Source organism: Amblyomma mixtum, chromosome 5 (assembly GCF_055824585.1).
Source record: "Amblyomma mixtum isolate Tamu chromosome 5, ASM5582458v1, whole genome shotgun sequence".
NCBI lineage: Eukaryota > Metazoa > Arthropoda > Arachnida > Ixodida > Ixodidae > Amblyomma > Amblyomma mixtum.
In genome coordinates, this window is record NC_143016.1 from 47,160,995 (window position 1) to 47,177,440 (window position 16,446).

A 16,446-nucleotide genomic window follows, 5' to 3' on the forward strand; every position below is an offset into this window, starting at 1 on the left:
TTTCTCCTCCAAAGAAATTCCAGCCGCCGCGGCCGGGATCGAACCCGCGTCTTTCGGGTCAGCAGCCGAGCACCATAACCGCTGAGCCACCGCGGCGGCTGTTCTAAATAAGTGTCTTTTTATTTCGTTCTGTAAAGATCGAAGGAAAAGTGGGTGTAGGTTTTATAATTAATGCGGTTTCGGCTTTCTTTTTTCTAACTGATCAAAAGAAGTTGCATCGCAACCATGGTGTAGGAATAATTTATTCTTACACCGTGATCGCAACACGTACAAACCGCTAACAACGTAGCCTGACATTATTTTTTTTAATTTTACGATACAGGGCAAGAAAGTAGCCTCGGTACTACAGATATCAACCTTGCACGTGTCTCTTTCAGTGGAGGATCGCACGCAACTCTCCACGTGAAAATCTCGCGGCGGTACATTATGACTATATCTAGTTCACTATAATTATGACACTAAAGCCAGATGACCATCAAAGGATAGACGGCAAGGTGTTCTCATTTTAGTTCTCCAGAGGGCGTTGGCCCTTGCCTCGTACTTTTTTTTTCTTCGTTCCTCCCTCCCCTTCATCCCTCCCTCCCCTCAGCCCTAGCGATCTCGCAACGTCTCTCAAACTTCCCCCCTTCACCCTCAGCCTCTCCAGCCCGAACAAATCCTTCCTCCCCTTCCCTGTCTAGCCGGGTGAACTTGAAAGAGACACGGGCAAGGTCGATATATTTGTGGTACGGAGGCTCGTGCAGCGACTGGGGTACTCGCGGGTAACTAATTACCGCAGTGAGTGTCTGTTTTTTGCAAGGGGCGCAACCATGGTGACGTTGTGTAGTGGGTGCCTTTCTTTTTAGACACACTATAGCTGCGCATAGTTCCAAACGAAAATGGCACAGCATTTGTGAATCATCGCATACGCCATCCGGCCTCAGCCCTCGGCAGTTGTGGGCGCGTACGTGGGCGTGTCTCAGCGTCCGGATAGAGGATGTTAGGAAATTCGGCTCGAGCAAGAATGTCTCGTTCGGGCTCTTATTGAGCAAGCGAGTGAGGCTGCCATGTATGTTCTGGCAATTTGCCCTGGTTCCGAAGCAAAAACATTTTTGCTCTCTTCAAATTGCATGCAGACTTGTCGTGACTCGAATGGCTGTCTTGACTGCATTTCTGAGGTATTTGCCCGGCTACGATAGCGCATCAAAGGTGGCAGGAGCCATTTGCACCTGTACATTGACAGGTGTGCGCTTGCACGCGGTGGATTTCCGGGCGGTGGATCATGCGCTAAGATACGTTAATTGTCGCTTTGAGAACAATGCAGTGAACTCTCGCGGACAATCGTGATTTCTTTGAGTTGTTTCTGTCTGATGTCGACCGCGGGAACAAAACACAGTGAGCTTGAAAATACTTTTTTATAAAAAAAATGCTGCAAAAGTCCTCAAGCAAACCGATTAAATATGCTAAAATACCATTATATAACATGTATCAAACTATACCCTTATTTCGGAGGCGATCTAAAGACTGCATCACGTGTACATGTCGCTCCCGAATTATCACGGGTCGAAATATAGACGTTTACAGCCTAAGACGACATTGCGCGGTAGCTGGCTGTAAATTTTCAAAAATCTCCGCCCCTATCTGATGTCCACCCGCTGTACTGCTAACCCGCCGCGATGGCTCTATAGTTAGAGCGCTAGGATGCTGTTCCCGCGACCATATTGCGATAGAGGTGAAATGCAAGACGTTCGTGTGCTGCGCAATCTCAGTGCACGTTAAAGAACCCGAAGTAGTCGAAGCTCAAAGGATACAGTGTCTTCTCTTCCTTCCCCTCACAGCGCGGTTGAGGTGTCCGCGAAGGCGTGGTACAGTTACTGCGCCTTTCCTTTCCTCCAAACCGATTTTCCTCGAACTAAGAAGAAATTCAAGTGGTAGAGCAGACTTGAGGCATGTTCTTAATCTGGTTGGCTCATGGTTTTGTTTTGCTGGGTCGCTGGCACGTCTGGCGACTATATTACGACTCAGGTTAAGCTCTGATCGAGGTTAAGCTGATCTTATCTGTTTGCGCTGCAGATGAAATTTGAAGAAGACGACGATGCGCAATGCGCAGCGCGAGAGAGTGTGTTGCAACAGCAGGCGTGATCGGCTGCGGCGATAGCATAGTGCCCTCGTGCAGTGGCCAGCGAAGCTGATCTGTTGGCGCAGATCGGACACAGTGGCGTCCGCTTACAGCGAAACATTTAATGCGCCTTTCTTAACCTCAAAACCAATTTGCCGATTGAGCGCCGCCCAATCATAAATTCCTTTGAACACTGGAGTGCTCTACATAGCGCTCTCGCTAGTTTCGCCCTCCTTTCGTCATTCCTACCACCGTACTAAAGTTACGCGTTGTCGCCGGCAATGAAACGTTCCGTCCAGGGCTGTGCTTTACATTTTTTTTTTCGCACCCTAACACTGCTGACGCACGGCTTGCCAGACCAGCTTTTTCTATAGCTCTGCCACTGCCACCTGCTGCTCGCGGTACTGAACAAATACATCTGGCCACCCGATCCCATCTTTAGGCCACGACATAACAGCAGTGAAGGCGATATGCCATAGCGAAAAACGGGCTTCGGATTAAACAGGTGCAGGGAATATATACGCAGCGTATGTACAGCAACCTTTTATATGCAACGGTTAAGCTCAGTGTGCCTAGCAGAGGTGCAGTCAGTGTTCTTTTTTACAGTGGGAAATAGGAGTTCAGCTGTGTTTAGGTTTTGAATAGCAACTGCTTTCCATTTGATAGCTTCTGTCACTATGCCGCTACAGCTGGCTTTGTGCATGGAAAGATTTTAGTTCTGCCACATAATAACGTGATGCAATACAGAAACAAGCAGATGAACACAGCTTAATATGAATGAGCATGAGTTTATTGACAATGGGTAGCATGAGAAGCTATTTGGCCTTCTTGCCTTTGGGGAAAGAGTTAGCAGTCACTGGCGCAACACCAGTTCCATGGACCTTGATCGATATTCGCGAGATGTAGTAGAGGGCCACAAGGGAAAAGATGAGGCTGCAAAGCAGATAAAACAGCAGCAATGAACGGTAAGAAATATTATGCAAATGAGTTCAGATGCTTCTACTAAATTTTCCTTTAAGCTCACTCTTATTCAATTAGCAGTATTTGCACTCAGTTATGAAAGCACTGACCTCAAGGTATGGAAAGGAGAGTTATGACAAAATGTACAGGCAGGCAAAAAACAGACAAATGCAACAGAGAGCAACCTGTCGCTCTCGTTTTAGAAGCCCAGCAGAGGTGGCACCCATTCCGCTCACTTATTCGCACATACTACAACGTTAAACGTTACTGACTCTCCTGCAGAACATACCACCACCTTTCCTCCATCTTGCATTAAGGCACACAGTTTACCCCACACACTACTCCACAAATTGCCCTTTTTGTGGCGCACTGCATACATGGGAATGCCCCAATCCTCCCTCAGTATTCCCTAAAACCCTACCACCCTTCATCCCATCTAGTCTAGCACAGGCCTAGACAACCAGTGTGAACTGGTCACCCGGGCAACCCAAATAGCTATGGAAAATGAGGCCCTGGACTATAAAGGCTCCACCCTCTGGGAACCAACCTCCTTACCTTTGCTCATGATAAAAGTTTTTTTTTTCTTTCTTTCACTTACTGCAATGACTTATTAGTTTTTATTTATTAGCATGCATACTTTTGAACTACTACAGTAAGGGGCACTAGAAAGCACAAATAGAATTCATATCAATGACAATACAAGGACAAAAAAACTTGCTCGTATTGCACAATCATTTGCACTACAGTTACATGCGTCAATGATTAGCTGTGGGCAGAATTTGATCATACTAAAAAGTGCAAGGCACAGTCCATGTACCTTGTCCCAATAACATCTGTATGGATCTACATAAATTATTCTAAATTTTAATAAAAAATTCTCTTATGACCTCAACAGAGCACTGGAACGAGGACTTGATAGGAAGAGGCCGGGCAGGACATGGATGACCATCGCTTATACTTACCAAGTGGTAACGCAGACTCTGTGAACCATGCCAGACGCTACCATGGCAATCACCAAGCAGATGAGCACTAATAAAAAAAAAAGAAACACAGTAGGTCGATCTGGTACAGCACAATCTCACTAAGATAGACCAAGCAGAAACTAGCATACCTTCAGGTATAAGCTTCGTTTGGAAGTTCTTTCCGAAGAAGTGGGTTTCCGTGTTAGAAACAGCCTGGAACGGAACTGTTAAGGATTCCTACCGCTCAGACAATTCGCTCCTGTTAACTTCGGTATGTACCGAAAATAACACATTACGAGTCCGGCAACCGCTAAGCTCAGGTATCGAATCACTTTCGTTACAACAATGCTGACCTCTTCCTAGCCACGAAAGTGCTAAGGGCATAGAAATGCCATTAGTTTATATACTTAAGAGTTCGTAATGCGCATTGTCGAGACCAGATTTGTTGCAAGGATACAGTGAGGATGAGCATAAATAGTACTGAGCCAAGGAAGCCGCCGAGTATAGTCATTGGCTGGCTCGACGCCAGATGAGCTTTGTAGATTTGCATGGCCGCGAACAGCAACATGAAGAGGCACGATGACAGCACAGCTGACGTTCCCGTAGACACCGCTGAAAACGTAGGGCAAACATTAGGGGTACGTACGAGGCAAGAAACGTTCCGGCGGCCAAGAGCGTCGGGCTGCCGGCAAAAAAGACCGCGAACGGAAATGCTATCACGCCCAAGTGCCGGTTATCAGATTCGAGCCCACACGAAGAACAATTTGACGGCACTAAAAAGCAAGACTAACCCATTATTAGACGAATATCCGCTTCGTGTACAAGCAGCCCTTCAGCCCGCTGAGAGAGGCTTGCTTTGAAGCTGTATCAAATCTTCGCACTTGAAACAGCTCAGATCAGCATGACACGGTGGCACAAACACCGCAGAACGTTGACTCGACTCAACCGGCGTCGACGAAGCTGGTTGAGCTTGGCTTGGATTCGTTTTTTTGAGAACACATATGAATCCAATGTGATCCAGTGCGATCCAATTACTTCCGCTTACGGCGGTGATTCTATTGTTGCATCAAAACAAGCTGCTGTGCTTTCTAGCTGTGGTGTTATAGTACCTAGAATATAGTGGTGCTTCGAAGCACATCGAGCTACGATGTTTTCCCTGTGACTTGCCGGCGCTTCTGAAGGCAGTTACTGCCTCCATCTATCCGAACAGTTCAGGCATTGTACTACATACGGTTTCCATTACAATAGTTTCGCCTGTCTTCATGTTTTACAGAGCGCTTAAGAGTTAATCTAGGCTATCTAGGCGACCTCCTGCAGGTCTCCCGATTTGAATGGCCTCATCAAGGAAGGATGGTGAGTCATGTCAAAAAACGTCCAACAAACTCAATTGCTTTAGGTGCGTAGGTATCGTGGATTATTTACTTTTGTTGTTGCGTTGTCATAGGGTTGTGTTACCTGGATGGGGTCCACGTCAAGGTTTCAGAAAAATTCAGGCCTCCCCGAAGGATTGTGCTCCCGATGGGGCTGACGAGGAACTTCTACCCTCAGACATTGCATGAAAATGTAAGTATCGATGGTGGCGCATGTGTACGGGGGTATTTGTTCCAAGAAAGCGAGCGTGTTGGAGCCGTTTTATTGGATGTCGGATGTTCAGAGTTCCACATGCTTTAGTAGAGATGAAACAGTTTTGTAACGAATTGATAGTCGTGCATGGGCGGTTGTTGATAATGTACTGATTAATGCCGGCTCCCTTAGGTTTGATTACTGACTACTGAGGATGAAAGACGTAAAGCCTATCGCAGAGCAAAGTACTCGCGCAGAGATTTTCTTCCTCAAGAGAATCTTCAATATCAGTGTAAAAAGAGCTCAATATATCTGTAAGGCCTTCCTTTGTACGTATAAACAACTTTTATATTGGTCAGTCAGCTCGGCACAAAAAAATCGTATGCTTTTTTTGGCATGTAGATATCTCTTAAAAAGCAACGGAGTACTTCTATGACTGACGGCCCACTGTGGATAATGGTGCACAAAAGCTTGGAAAGAGGCAACTCAGCATTGCAGCACATTGTGCATAGTCAGTGTAGTCAAATGTATATAAAAGCTCCGCTATAGGAAATGAGTATTTCTGTTGTCATGAATTTTACATATATCTCATCGTATTGCTACTTCGTGAGCTTCAGCACGAGGGTACAAGTGTACATTCGATCTGGGTGCATGTGGGAGGCAAGCTTTGGGACATAAGTACTGCAGCAGACCCTATATTTGGCAAAGCACTAAAATGACCATCAAGCAATGTGGCTGCACACATGCTGCTACAGTTTGAAAATATCAGTGGCATATGACTCTGTGTTGCAGAAGTTTCAAAAGCTGTCACCAGCAATTCCTGCACTACTAACCTCATTCACTGTGTGTTCTTGGCTCAAGCTGGCAATATTTGGAAGTGGTCGCACTGTTCAGTATCTGCCAAAAACCGAACATTTTTGCATTTGTGACAGCAGGTACATACCTTTCTTGCCAAAAGTCACCAGGAAATGGGCTTTGTCTGGCTTTCCCTAAGGTCTAAATCTTTGTATGGCTAGGAGAACCCTTGTACTGACGTTCAATGACCTTTGGATCTTTACTGAAGTTGTAAGCGCTCCACTCTGAGATTGAGAAGCAAACCGTGCTGCCTGGTTACTTTTGGCAAGGACTGTACATTATGTATAAACATACTGTCACGATTACAGTATTGCGGGACACAGGAAAGCGGGGCAAAATTGCGTTCTGTGCCACCTAACGGCACATTCCCGCACTTTCACCTCTTACAGGCATCACTGTACTGTCACTTCTATCTTACACGTGCCGTACGTAGATCAGAACTGACGCCAGGTGCCGCTTTGATATCTGGCCTAAGCCGCTGACGGGGGAAACAGATCGTGTGTCGCCTTTCTCAGTGCGGCGACTCTTAGTAGAGAAGAGGGGACGTGCAGTTATGTTTCCTCGATTTATTCTCACACTCCTTGCAGGCGTGGCCATCAATTTTCAATGCGCAAGCGCTGAACAAACAGGCCACAAGGCTCCGAATGCTGGAATGACCACCTGCTCCAGTCACATAGAATGTTGGTATACCAGCCCTCCGTGAAAAATGCGGTTGCGCTGGACATAGATAAAAGGAAATATGTGATTTATTTTGCATGTGAAAAAAAAAGTAAAAGCATAATAATGCTGAGCAACAATTCTCTCAGGGGTGTTCTGTGCGTCCAGCACTCTGCGAAGCTAATGCCCCATGAACTTGGCATCCACGGCGTTTACTGATTGCAGTTCATCAGACGAAGGAGGAAGGCTTTCTCAAGTCGCCGTTTTGGGGAAATATTGCTCATACTGCCAATGCAGTAAAACAAGGAACACGTCAGTGCGGGCCCCCTCCCCTTTACGGAAAGTCACTGCTCCGTGAAAGGCTTCACCCATCACAGAGGCTGGGGTAGACGCTACCTGAATATCGAAGCGCGCCAGTTCCGATCTACATCTGCCACGCCTAACTTAGGAGGGGGTTTACAGAGATGCCTGCAAAGGAAGAACAAGAAGGCGTGTGCCGTTAGGTGGTGCAGGACGAACTTTTTCCACGCTTTCGCTCGTTTTTCAATAGTGTCGCATCTGCGCAATTTACACATGGATTTTTTTCTCTAGAATATAGATCCACCTTTCTGCATTCAACATGAATATACACTTGCAGTTTTACATACCTTTAATTTTTGCTCATAACATGAGTCAAAACTACGTTAGTATTTTCTTTAAGATGTACTGAGAACACACTGTTCTTTCCAGCATTATTGTTTAGCAATGTGTCACTCATTCCTTGTAAACAAACTTCATTTTCTCAGCGACACTAGCATTGTTTGATCACCTCATTTACGTTTCAAATAATTGTTGATATTTTAGCTGATATTTTTAAACTTTCATTTTAGACCTTGATATTTATCAACCATAACTTGTATCACCTTGTGTTATGGCCTTCAACCTCTGTTGCCTTTGTGTCTAACCCTCCAAACGCCACTACTACTACTACTACTACTACTACTACTACTACTACTACTACTACTACTACTACTACTACTACTACTAATGCCACTATCTGGGCATTTGTATGTGCATGGTCACCTGTGATCAATGCATAGTTTTCTGAGGTCCATTGTATGGTCTTGATGTGATGCTTCTATTGCACTTTTCCAATTTTCAGTACAACTTTGACCTCGAACTGAAAACCATTGAGTTTGCCGAGCGCTACCGCCAAGAGCAGGAGTCCAAGCGGCAGGCCCGCACAGACCGTGTGGCAGCAGACATTGAGCAGTTCACTCAGCTGCCCACGCAAGAGCGGTCAGGTGTGGGTGATGCAAGCCCTGGTACAACGAACTCTGTGCCGGTAGCCGTCGTCACCGCTGCCACTGTCACGTCTGCCAGTATACTGCAGCCCGCACCCGCTCCGGAGACAGTCAGCACTGCTGCAGCTCAGCCAGCGCCAACACAAAAGTCATTCAGCTTAGCAGAGTTTGAGAACGACAGTTCAAGCCCATTTGATTATGTTGAGCTGCAGACAATCAACGACCTAGAAGAACTCAGCTCTGTCTTTCAGGTGAGAAATGCAATCATTGTAACCTCCTGCTGCGTTCCACACCATAACATTGCCAGGCGAGGCAGGTGTTCAGGGGTTGCTTTTTATGCGCCAAGAAATGTGCCATGCTTGTCACTTAGGTTTGTTCGTGAAAGAAGTTAAAAACAAAGGTTGACTAGCGGGAGCTGCCTTGTTTATTTCTTTAATGTTGTCAGTGTAGTGTTGTTTTATTATTTGCATCTGAAGTGGCATCATCAATTTGTTGGTTACCTATTGTGTGCCATTTGTACAGGTGGCACACATTAACATGGTGTCTAGGGGCTTGTAAAGTCTAGAATTGTCAGGGAAATTTAATGCACCTGGAGAAATCAAGAAATCATCAGAGATACGAACCGGAAGTTGGCAGAAGCAGGGAAATTAGCAGGCTGAAATTAACACAGTTGTTTGCCATGAACGGCAGAGGTGCAGCAAGCACACAGCATGCTATTCATACATTCGCATGACATCTTTTCGCTTCAGAAGCAGAGAAATTGTTAGCACAGAAATCGTTGTTCTGGAAACTTGGCTCTGTGAGCCACACTGAACTCAGTGACTGCAGCAAATGCGTACAGGCTAGTTGTTCGAGCTATGATGGCAGAGTCACAAAAAGTTGCTACTTTTTGTGAAATCTTGTGCTTGTCCCATGGCAGTGCTGTTTTACGTGTCTTAGCGAGCGTAGGGTGTTTTTTTGAAGTCCTGCACGAATTTGTGTAGAATCGGTCAATTTTTTTTATCACTGTGTTTTGTGAAATCGCATTTTCCTGTTAATTTACTGTATCTGTTTTGATCTCTGAACTTCTAGAGAATATTTGGTTCTTTTTGCAGCCAAGTTTCACTGCTTTTATCGGCTCCAAAACCAAATTCGTTAAAGGGTCTGGATTGAGTGTGACATATTCCGGAATTCCCGAAGGCAGCTCCTAAACTCAAAGCTGGTTGCTCTGGCGGTTACAGTGCAAACTATGGAAGTACATTGTAGAACCCTGTGCAGGGCATGACAGTGCAGTCGCCACAGGCTGCCTCAGGGAAACCCGAGGACCCTGCCAGTGTGCCAGCATGGCAGAGCCCACCAGTCACCGAGGTGCCACCAGCAAAGGAAGAAGACATCAAGGCTCCTCTTCACATCTCAAGGAGTGCTTCCGATATCCGCTGCTTCGTAGACAAGGATGCCAACCGACGCACTGTGACGCCGCCAGCCCAGCCGTCACCTCAGAGTGAGCCAGCCCAAGTTGAAAAGGTGGGTGGTGGCTGTTCTTTCTCACTCCATGTACGTCCATATCAGCAGCAAATAGGCATAGTCATAGTCTTGCATTTGACTGGGATAAGCTTCATTATGCCACTGCTGCAAACAGCAGGATCAGCCTTCGCACACAGTGAATATACCTTCTTCCCATATGCACAGTTTATCTTTACAAACTTTAGAACATAGGGGCACACGTGAAAGCATCATTATGCTGCACAAGATCGTTCACACGTCATCTGGCATTCAGGCACCCTTCACATTTGTGTCCTCAAGCGAACGTGCAACCCGACGGAACCACCCATTAAACATTGTTCCCTTCAAACCACAAATAATTATTAACCCCATATTGTTCCCTTCAAACCAAATAGCCTTATTAACCACATATAGATTGTTTTAAATTTTCTTTTTTCCTGCTAACTGTTGAAATTTCGAATGGATTGGACGGCTCACTTCGTTTATTGCCAATTGAAGAGTTTGTTGTTCAGTTGCGTGACAGTTTGACCTGTTGATCTGTTTTTAATACTTCTGTATTATCTATTTCTATGCTACCCATGTTATTTGTTTTTACTAATGTATTTACCCACTCCTCCTATGTCTCTCCTCAGAGACAGCAGTATTTATAAATAAATAAATAAATAAAAAAGTTGTGCAGTACATTGACAGTAAACACATATAGCTATTTCCACTGTAGCCCTTTTCATTTGTTCAATTGTCATTTATTGTTAGCATTGTCATCCAAAGAACTTGCCATGTGCCTTGCTCCTCCTGCAGCAGCCCCAGCAGCAGGAGCAGGATCAGGCAGCCAGCAAAGAGGCAGCAGCTGAAATGGGCTCTCCCCTTCTGTGCTCCCTCATGGACATGGGATTCGATCGGCATAGGTCACAGCGTGCCTTGCAATCCCAGGGAAGCACCGATGACAAAAAGGTGTGTTGCTGCTACTAGTTCTTGCTGCAGTGTGGCAGGTGATATTCAATCACTACAGTGAAATTAAAGGGACGGTGAGGAGAGCTCTATTAATGTTTTTTTTATAGCAAAATCCGATAGTGCGGCATTTCATGGCCTTGTTGCCACTTGGCCGGCAGCGAAAGATGCATTTATTTCTAAGAAATTTGGATTCAAAGTTGAAAAAGTTTTTCCCGCCGCTCAGATTCAAACTTGGGATTCTCTTATGACGACACAGGACTAAGTGACTTGAAACATGACGTGCACATGACGTAACGCATACTCCGTGATTTCTGACGGCCAGCAGAGCGGCCTAGCAGCAGCCGAAAAGAAAGCTACGGCCGGCCGCACGTTGAAGGCATCTATCGGCTATTCATTTACATTTGCACCGCGTTTTGCCGGCGTTACGATGGATCCTGTTCTCGAAGTCGTCAACGAAGTTCTCGCAAATAGACACCTTTAGCATACCGTGTACCTTGTTACCGTTAGCGGAATACCGGGAGCCCGCCTACCGCCGGTGAGCAGGCGCTGATTGGTCCCAATGCTGCAGGCGCGCGCATAGCTGCCGGGTACATGGCGCCATCTGGCGACGTCAAGGAGACTTGCGCATGTATTGGCTGCGCCTCAGTGATTCGTGGCTTCTCGTGTCCCAGTGTTACTAGAACCATTGGTTCTAGCAACACTGTTTTTGTCCTATGACGTCATCACGCTTGTACTTGCGAGTTTGGCCTGTGGCGGCGATACCTGTATTTTGGTTCTTGCTCTTTTCTACGTTACAAGAGCTTTGCTGTCAGTATGAGTGGCGTTTTTGCAATCAGGAGCTGGTATTCTGTCGATACAAGCCAACTTCAATTGCTCCTCGGTGTCCCTTTAATGCTATACCTAGCCCTCAAGAACAAAAACTTAAGTACTTTTTTTTATTTTGTCTGCATGCCACTTGTACATATTTAAGAAAATACCAAGTGCACATGTTAAGACGGATCTTCTGTACCTGATGTGAGAGGTTAGGACACTCAATGACTGTGCTAAAAGGCTGAAGCTAGTGGAATATATGTGACCGATAAGACGTTAGAGACATCATTCAAAAACATTTAGCAGCATCCGGGTTACTTTCTTGCACATCTTGCAGATTGTTTACTATACTCGGCAGCAGCTTTTCTGAGCAATGAAAGGAAAGGAGGTACAGGGGTGGAGCCTCTGTGTGTGTCGCTACACTGATAATCCAGCCACAAGACAGACACCTCACACACTGCCTGCTACTTGCTTTATCACTCCGTCACTGAAGCAGTTGGCACCATCTGTGGAAGATTCTCAGAACCAGACATGCCTAAATAGCTCATTGTAATAAAAGAAACTGCTTTTTTCATTACTCTGTAACATTTAAAATTGGTGGCTGTGTTTGAAATGCACATTAACAAGTATTGGCAATATACGTTGTGGGGTTGAAACTGGGGGGATAAATGCGTATTCCCCGTTTAACCGCGGCTGAGCCAGTTAAAAACCGCGCGGACCCCACCCCGTGGTCGCGTACGCTACTGAGCGCACGCCGACCACGGCGGGCCGTGCTCTACGGGAACAAAGGAACGACACACTGGCTGACACAAACAAGTCATTTATTGCTATAGCAACAATAACGCCAGCTAGCAACAAAATACACTGAGGAATCTAGGATGTCCGACTCACCAGCACGGCTACGAGCGAACGTTCGCCCACGGTAGGGCAAAGGGAAAATCCGAGGCCCGACGGGACGAGCTGAGGGGAACAAGTTTCCACACGAGGACGCCCGCGGCACAGAGCGGAGCTTTGCGCGTGAACGTCCAACACGCTTCCCGATGCCGAGCAGAAGAGACCTAGCCTTCCCCCGCGCGCGAGCGGCCAAACACGCCATCCGTGGCGCTGCTGTCGCTGCGACGCGAGCGCCCTCCCCTGTTAGCTAGAGTAACCAAACTAAAGGGAGTGCTTTTCGGGGGCAGCTAACAACAGTGGGGTGCAGTGCGGGAAAGTGAACGCAGGGGACGAAGGCGTCCCCACATCCCCCCAACCTTAAATAGACCCACGCGCCTGCAAGTTACATGCTATGGAGGAGTCTCCTGGTCTTCATGCACTTGAGGCAGGTCTTGCAGCGGAGGTCACGCCGACAGCGTGCACGCAGTCTTCCGCGGTATTCCGAAGGCGGCGTGAAGGTCTCCGCTGGGACGTCTCGCATGGCCCGCGGACTAAGTGCCCGCAGGCCCGCGAAGAGGAGAGCCGGTTGACCACTGCAGGCCAAGATTCCGCAGTAGTCGCCAGGGCAACAGCAGCATGAGGTGGCTGCTGTCTGGTCTCGCCACAGCTGCCCCGGATGGATGCGGCGAACAGGATACAGGCCGCTCCGTCGCAGCAGGCGGCAGCGAGACGATGTGCACAAGACAGCAAGCCGCAGTGGCTCCGCTGGATCTGAAAGATTGCCAAAACACACTCCGCATGCCTTTAACGTAGGTCACGGGAGGGGAAACGGCGTACACAAGAGCCACGTGGCTCAATGCTCAACTCGCTAGCAAAACGTGTCGGGCGGCTGTGCAACGCAAAGTTCGAGTGAACAAAGCCCTTTCTTGAGTTGAACGAGAATGCTCGGTTCATGCGAGGTTAAAAAAAAAAACGGGTGGCCAGCAAAGTGCGCCCCCTCTCAACACCACGGTCCGGTGGTCGTGTCACTTTTGACAAGGTGCAGGCAGCTATGAATAGCCTTAGGCCTCACTACCATAGTGGCGGTCGATGACCCTCAACAAAAGGAGGACCCGAAACGGGTTTCGTGCGCGCAGCCGCGAGGAGACATCAGCTTTGTGGGGTGGTCCTCCCCGCTCACTGCACAAAGCAGCTTCTGAGCGATCGGCGCCCACCGTATCGGACGGTGTCGGAACGCCTGGTGCCGAGCTGCAATACCAGCGAGCTCGTAACGGCACCCGTGGCCCCAGGCCACCCGGCTCCCGGAGCCGCGACAGTCGAAAAAGAGACAGCGAGAAAATATATACAGAAAACTCGGACCACCCACGCGGCTTCCGTACTCACTCGCTTCGGGCTCGGCAACTCCGCGGGCGCTAGGCCTCGCGCTCCCTCGATGCGGACCAAGTGGTTCTTAAGAAACTCCAGGAAGAAAACTTCACAAAAAAAAACATGCTGAGCATGTCGAAAAGTTCAAACATGCTGCAGCGCAATACACCTCGCACTCAAGAAAGCATGCCGCAGGTCCTAGCGATCAAAATTCACTCTAGGCCTAGCACTTGTCAAGTCCGGACAAAGAGCGTTCCTCGAACCGAACAGACAGTCGTCCAATGTTCCAAGAGCAGGCCCCACGTTGGGCTGCCAGATGTGGGGTTGAAACTGGGGGGATAAATGCGTATTCCCCGTTTAACCGCGGCTAAGCCAGTTCAAAACCGCGCGGACCCCACCCCGTGGTCGCGTACGCTACTGAGCGCACGCCAACCACGGCGGGCCGTGCTCTACGGGAACAAAGGAACGACACACTGGCTGACACAAACAAGGCATTTATTGCTATAGCAACAATAACGCCAGCTAGCAATAAAATACACTGAGGAATCTAGGATGTCCGACTCACCAGCACGGCTACGAGCGAACGTTCGCCCACGGTAGGGCAAAGGGAAAATCCGAGGCCCGACGGGACGAGCTGAGGGGAACAAGTTTCCACACGAGGACGCCCGCGGCACAGAGCGGAGCTTTGCGCGTGAACGTCCAACACGCTTCCCGATGCCGAGCAGAAGAGACCTAGCCTTCCCCCGCGCGCGAGCGGCCAAACACGCCATCCGTGGCGCTGCGACGCGAGCGCCCTCCCCTGTTAGCTAGAGTAACCAAACTAAAGGGAGCGCTTTTCGGGGGCAGCTAACAACAGTGGGGTGCAGTGCGGGAAAGTGAACGCAGGGGACGAAGGCGTCCCCACAACGTACAGGGTTTTAAAAGAAAACTGATGACTGCAACCTGGTACTATGTTTCACTGTGTAAGAAAAGAGGGCGTGTTTCGGCTCTGTAGCTTCCGCTCCATTACCAGAAAAAGTTGTTGCAGAGTATAGGTATATGCATTCGACATTGCGTTTTAACAAGCTTGGCTCAGTGTTAGTGTGAAAAGTTTTGTCTGACGTTCTGCAGTGAGTCTGGATTGCAATGAATGCAACATGAGATTTTGTTTCAGGTTGTTGAGTACCTTTGTCAGGTGCAATCTCTTGTTGATGCTGGGTTCAGTGATGTGAATGCTGAGGAGGCCCTACAGATCACCACAGGAAACTATGAACAGGTCAGTCACAAGGGCAACATGAGTAAGTCATTGGCTCGTACTGTTTCTGTACGGCCTAACGATGGCCTGTATTACTGTACTCACACCACAGAAAGTGAAGTGATGCCTGCCTTTTCATGAATCTGCATTAGCTAATCCATGTATTGCCAAGTTTGCTATCCTCTGATTTTGTCTTAGTTGCGAGAAGTCTGCAGTAATTGCTGTACTGCACGTGAAGTATGTGTGTACTAATTCTGGCAATTTAGAATCTTCATCACACCCTTGCTTCAACTTTGCTGTTAATTTTTGTAGCAAAGTTCTTTTCTCTGTTAGCCTTTCTGCATAGGGGGTGTGACCTTTTTCTGTATATCCACAGGCACTTGAGTTTTTGCAACTCCAACAGCAGTTCTTGGCTCTTGGATTCAAGAAAGACTCTATTTCCAAAGCCCTCGTTGAAGCCCAAAATGACCGGGACAAGGCATTGGACTTGCTCTTAGGGTGATGTAATTATTTATAATATTGCCAAATTCAATTTAGTAATAAAATATTTGTGTCATGCTTTCTTTGATTTTTGCCTCAAAGCAAGTGCATGAAGCCGCTGCGGTGGCTCAGTGGTTATGGTGCTCAGCTGCTGGCCCGAAAGACGCGGTTTCATTCACGGCCACAGTGGTTGCATTTCGATGGAGGCGAAATGCTACAGGCCCGTGTACTGTGCATTGTCAGTGCACATTAAAAAACCCAATGTGGTCGAAATTATCCGGAGCCCTCCATTACGGTGCCCCTCATAGCCTGGGTTGTTTCGAAACGTTAAACCCCCCATAAACCAAACCATCATAATTATGAATAAAATGGAAAAAACAATTTGTCTTGGTGCCATAAGCTTTCACTGCAAGTCATTATGCCCAAATTGTAGCATGTGGAGAACAAACTAGCATGGTGTGAAATTGTTGGTGGTAGAATGCTTTTTAGGCTCATATTAATGAAGAATTGCTGCTTTAGAAGAAACCTAGACATTGTCATTTCAATTATCATTGGATCATGTTGCTATAGGGGCTGCATTTCAAAGGAGGGAGACTGCAGAGGTTTAATTTTAATGTTGCACTTGGTTACACAAATGAAAATTCGCTTGTCAGCTGAGCACATAGGATTGGGTGGCCGCTCAGCAGTTGGAGACACAAAGTCAGGAAGAGAGGCACATGCTTCTCAGTGTATGCAGTCTGAAAAGCCTCAAATCTATTTTGTTGGTAGATTCTGTGAGTACTGAGGTTGTACCAATATTGAAATTTTCTAATATGAACCGAATACAGACATGAAGAAAAGATGCCCTTGAATATCAATTTGCATATCTCTTCG

General features: G+C 47.3%; 2 protein-coding genes across 3 annotated transcripts; one reads left to right on the forward strand and one right to left on the reverse strand.

Moving 5' to 3' along the window:
* Positions 1-2,866: 2,866 nt before the first annotated feature.
* Positions 2,867-4,977, reverse strand: LOC149342000 (protein KRTCAP2 homolog). The gene is made up of 5 exons (XM_089542067.1): positions 4,812-4,977; positions 4,478-4,632; positions 4,170-4,233; positions 4,021-4,087; positions 2,867-3,031 (listed from the first exon to the last, which is right to left on the reverse strand). The coding sequence occupies exons 1-5, from the start codon at positions 4,813-4,815 to the stop codon at positions 2,914-2,916; spliced, it is 408 nt and encodes a 135-aa protein (XP_089398193.1). The 5' UTR covers positions 4,816-4,977; the 3' UTR covers positions 2,867-2,913.
* A 63-nt stretch (positions 4,978-5,040) lies between these two features.
* Positions 5,041-15,654, forward strand: LOC149342001 (uncharacterized). Of its 2 annotated transcripts, none has more exons than XM_089544299.1 (7): positions 5,041-5,373; positions 5,465-5,583; positions 8,237-8,629; positions 9,636-9,881; positions 10,659-10,811; positions 15,013-15,114; positions 15,470-15,654. In XM_089544299.1, exons 1-7 carry the CDS (start codon positions 5,352-5,354, stop codon positions 15,593-15,595), a joined length of 1,161 nt encoding a protein of 386 aa, XP_089400425.1. In that variant the 5' UTR covers positions 5,041-5,351; the 3' UTR covers positions 15,596-15,654. The 2 variants fall into 2 exon arrangements, with proteins under 2 accessions (XP_089400425.1, XP_089400426.1); XM_089544300.1 differs by having other exon boundaries at positions 10,662-10,811.
* Positions 15,655-16,446: the final 792 nt, after the last annotated feature.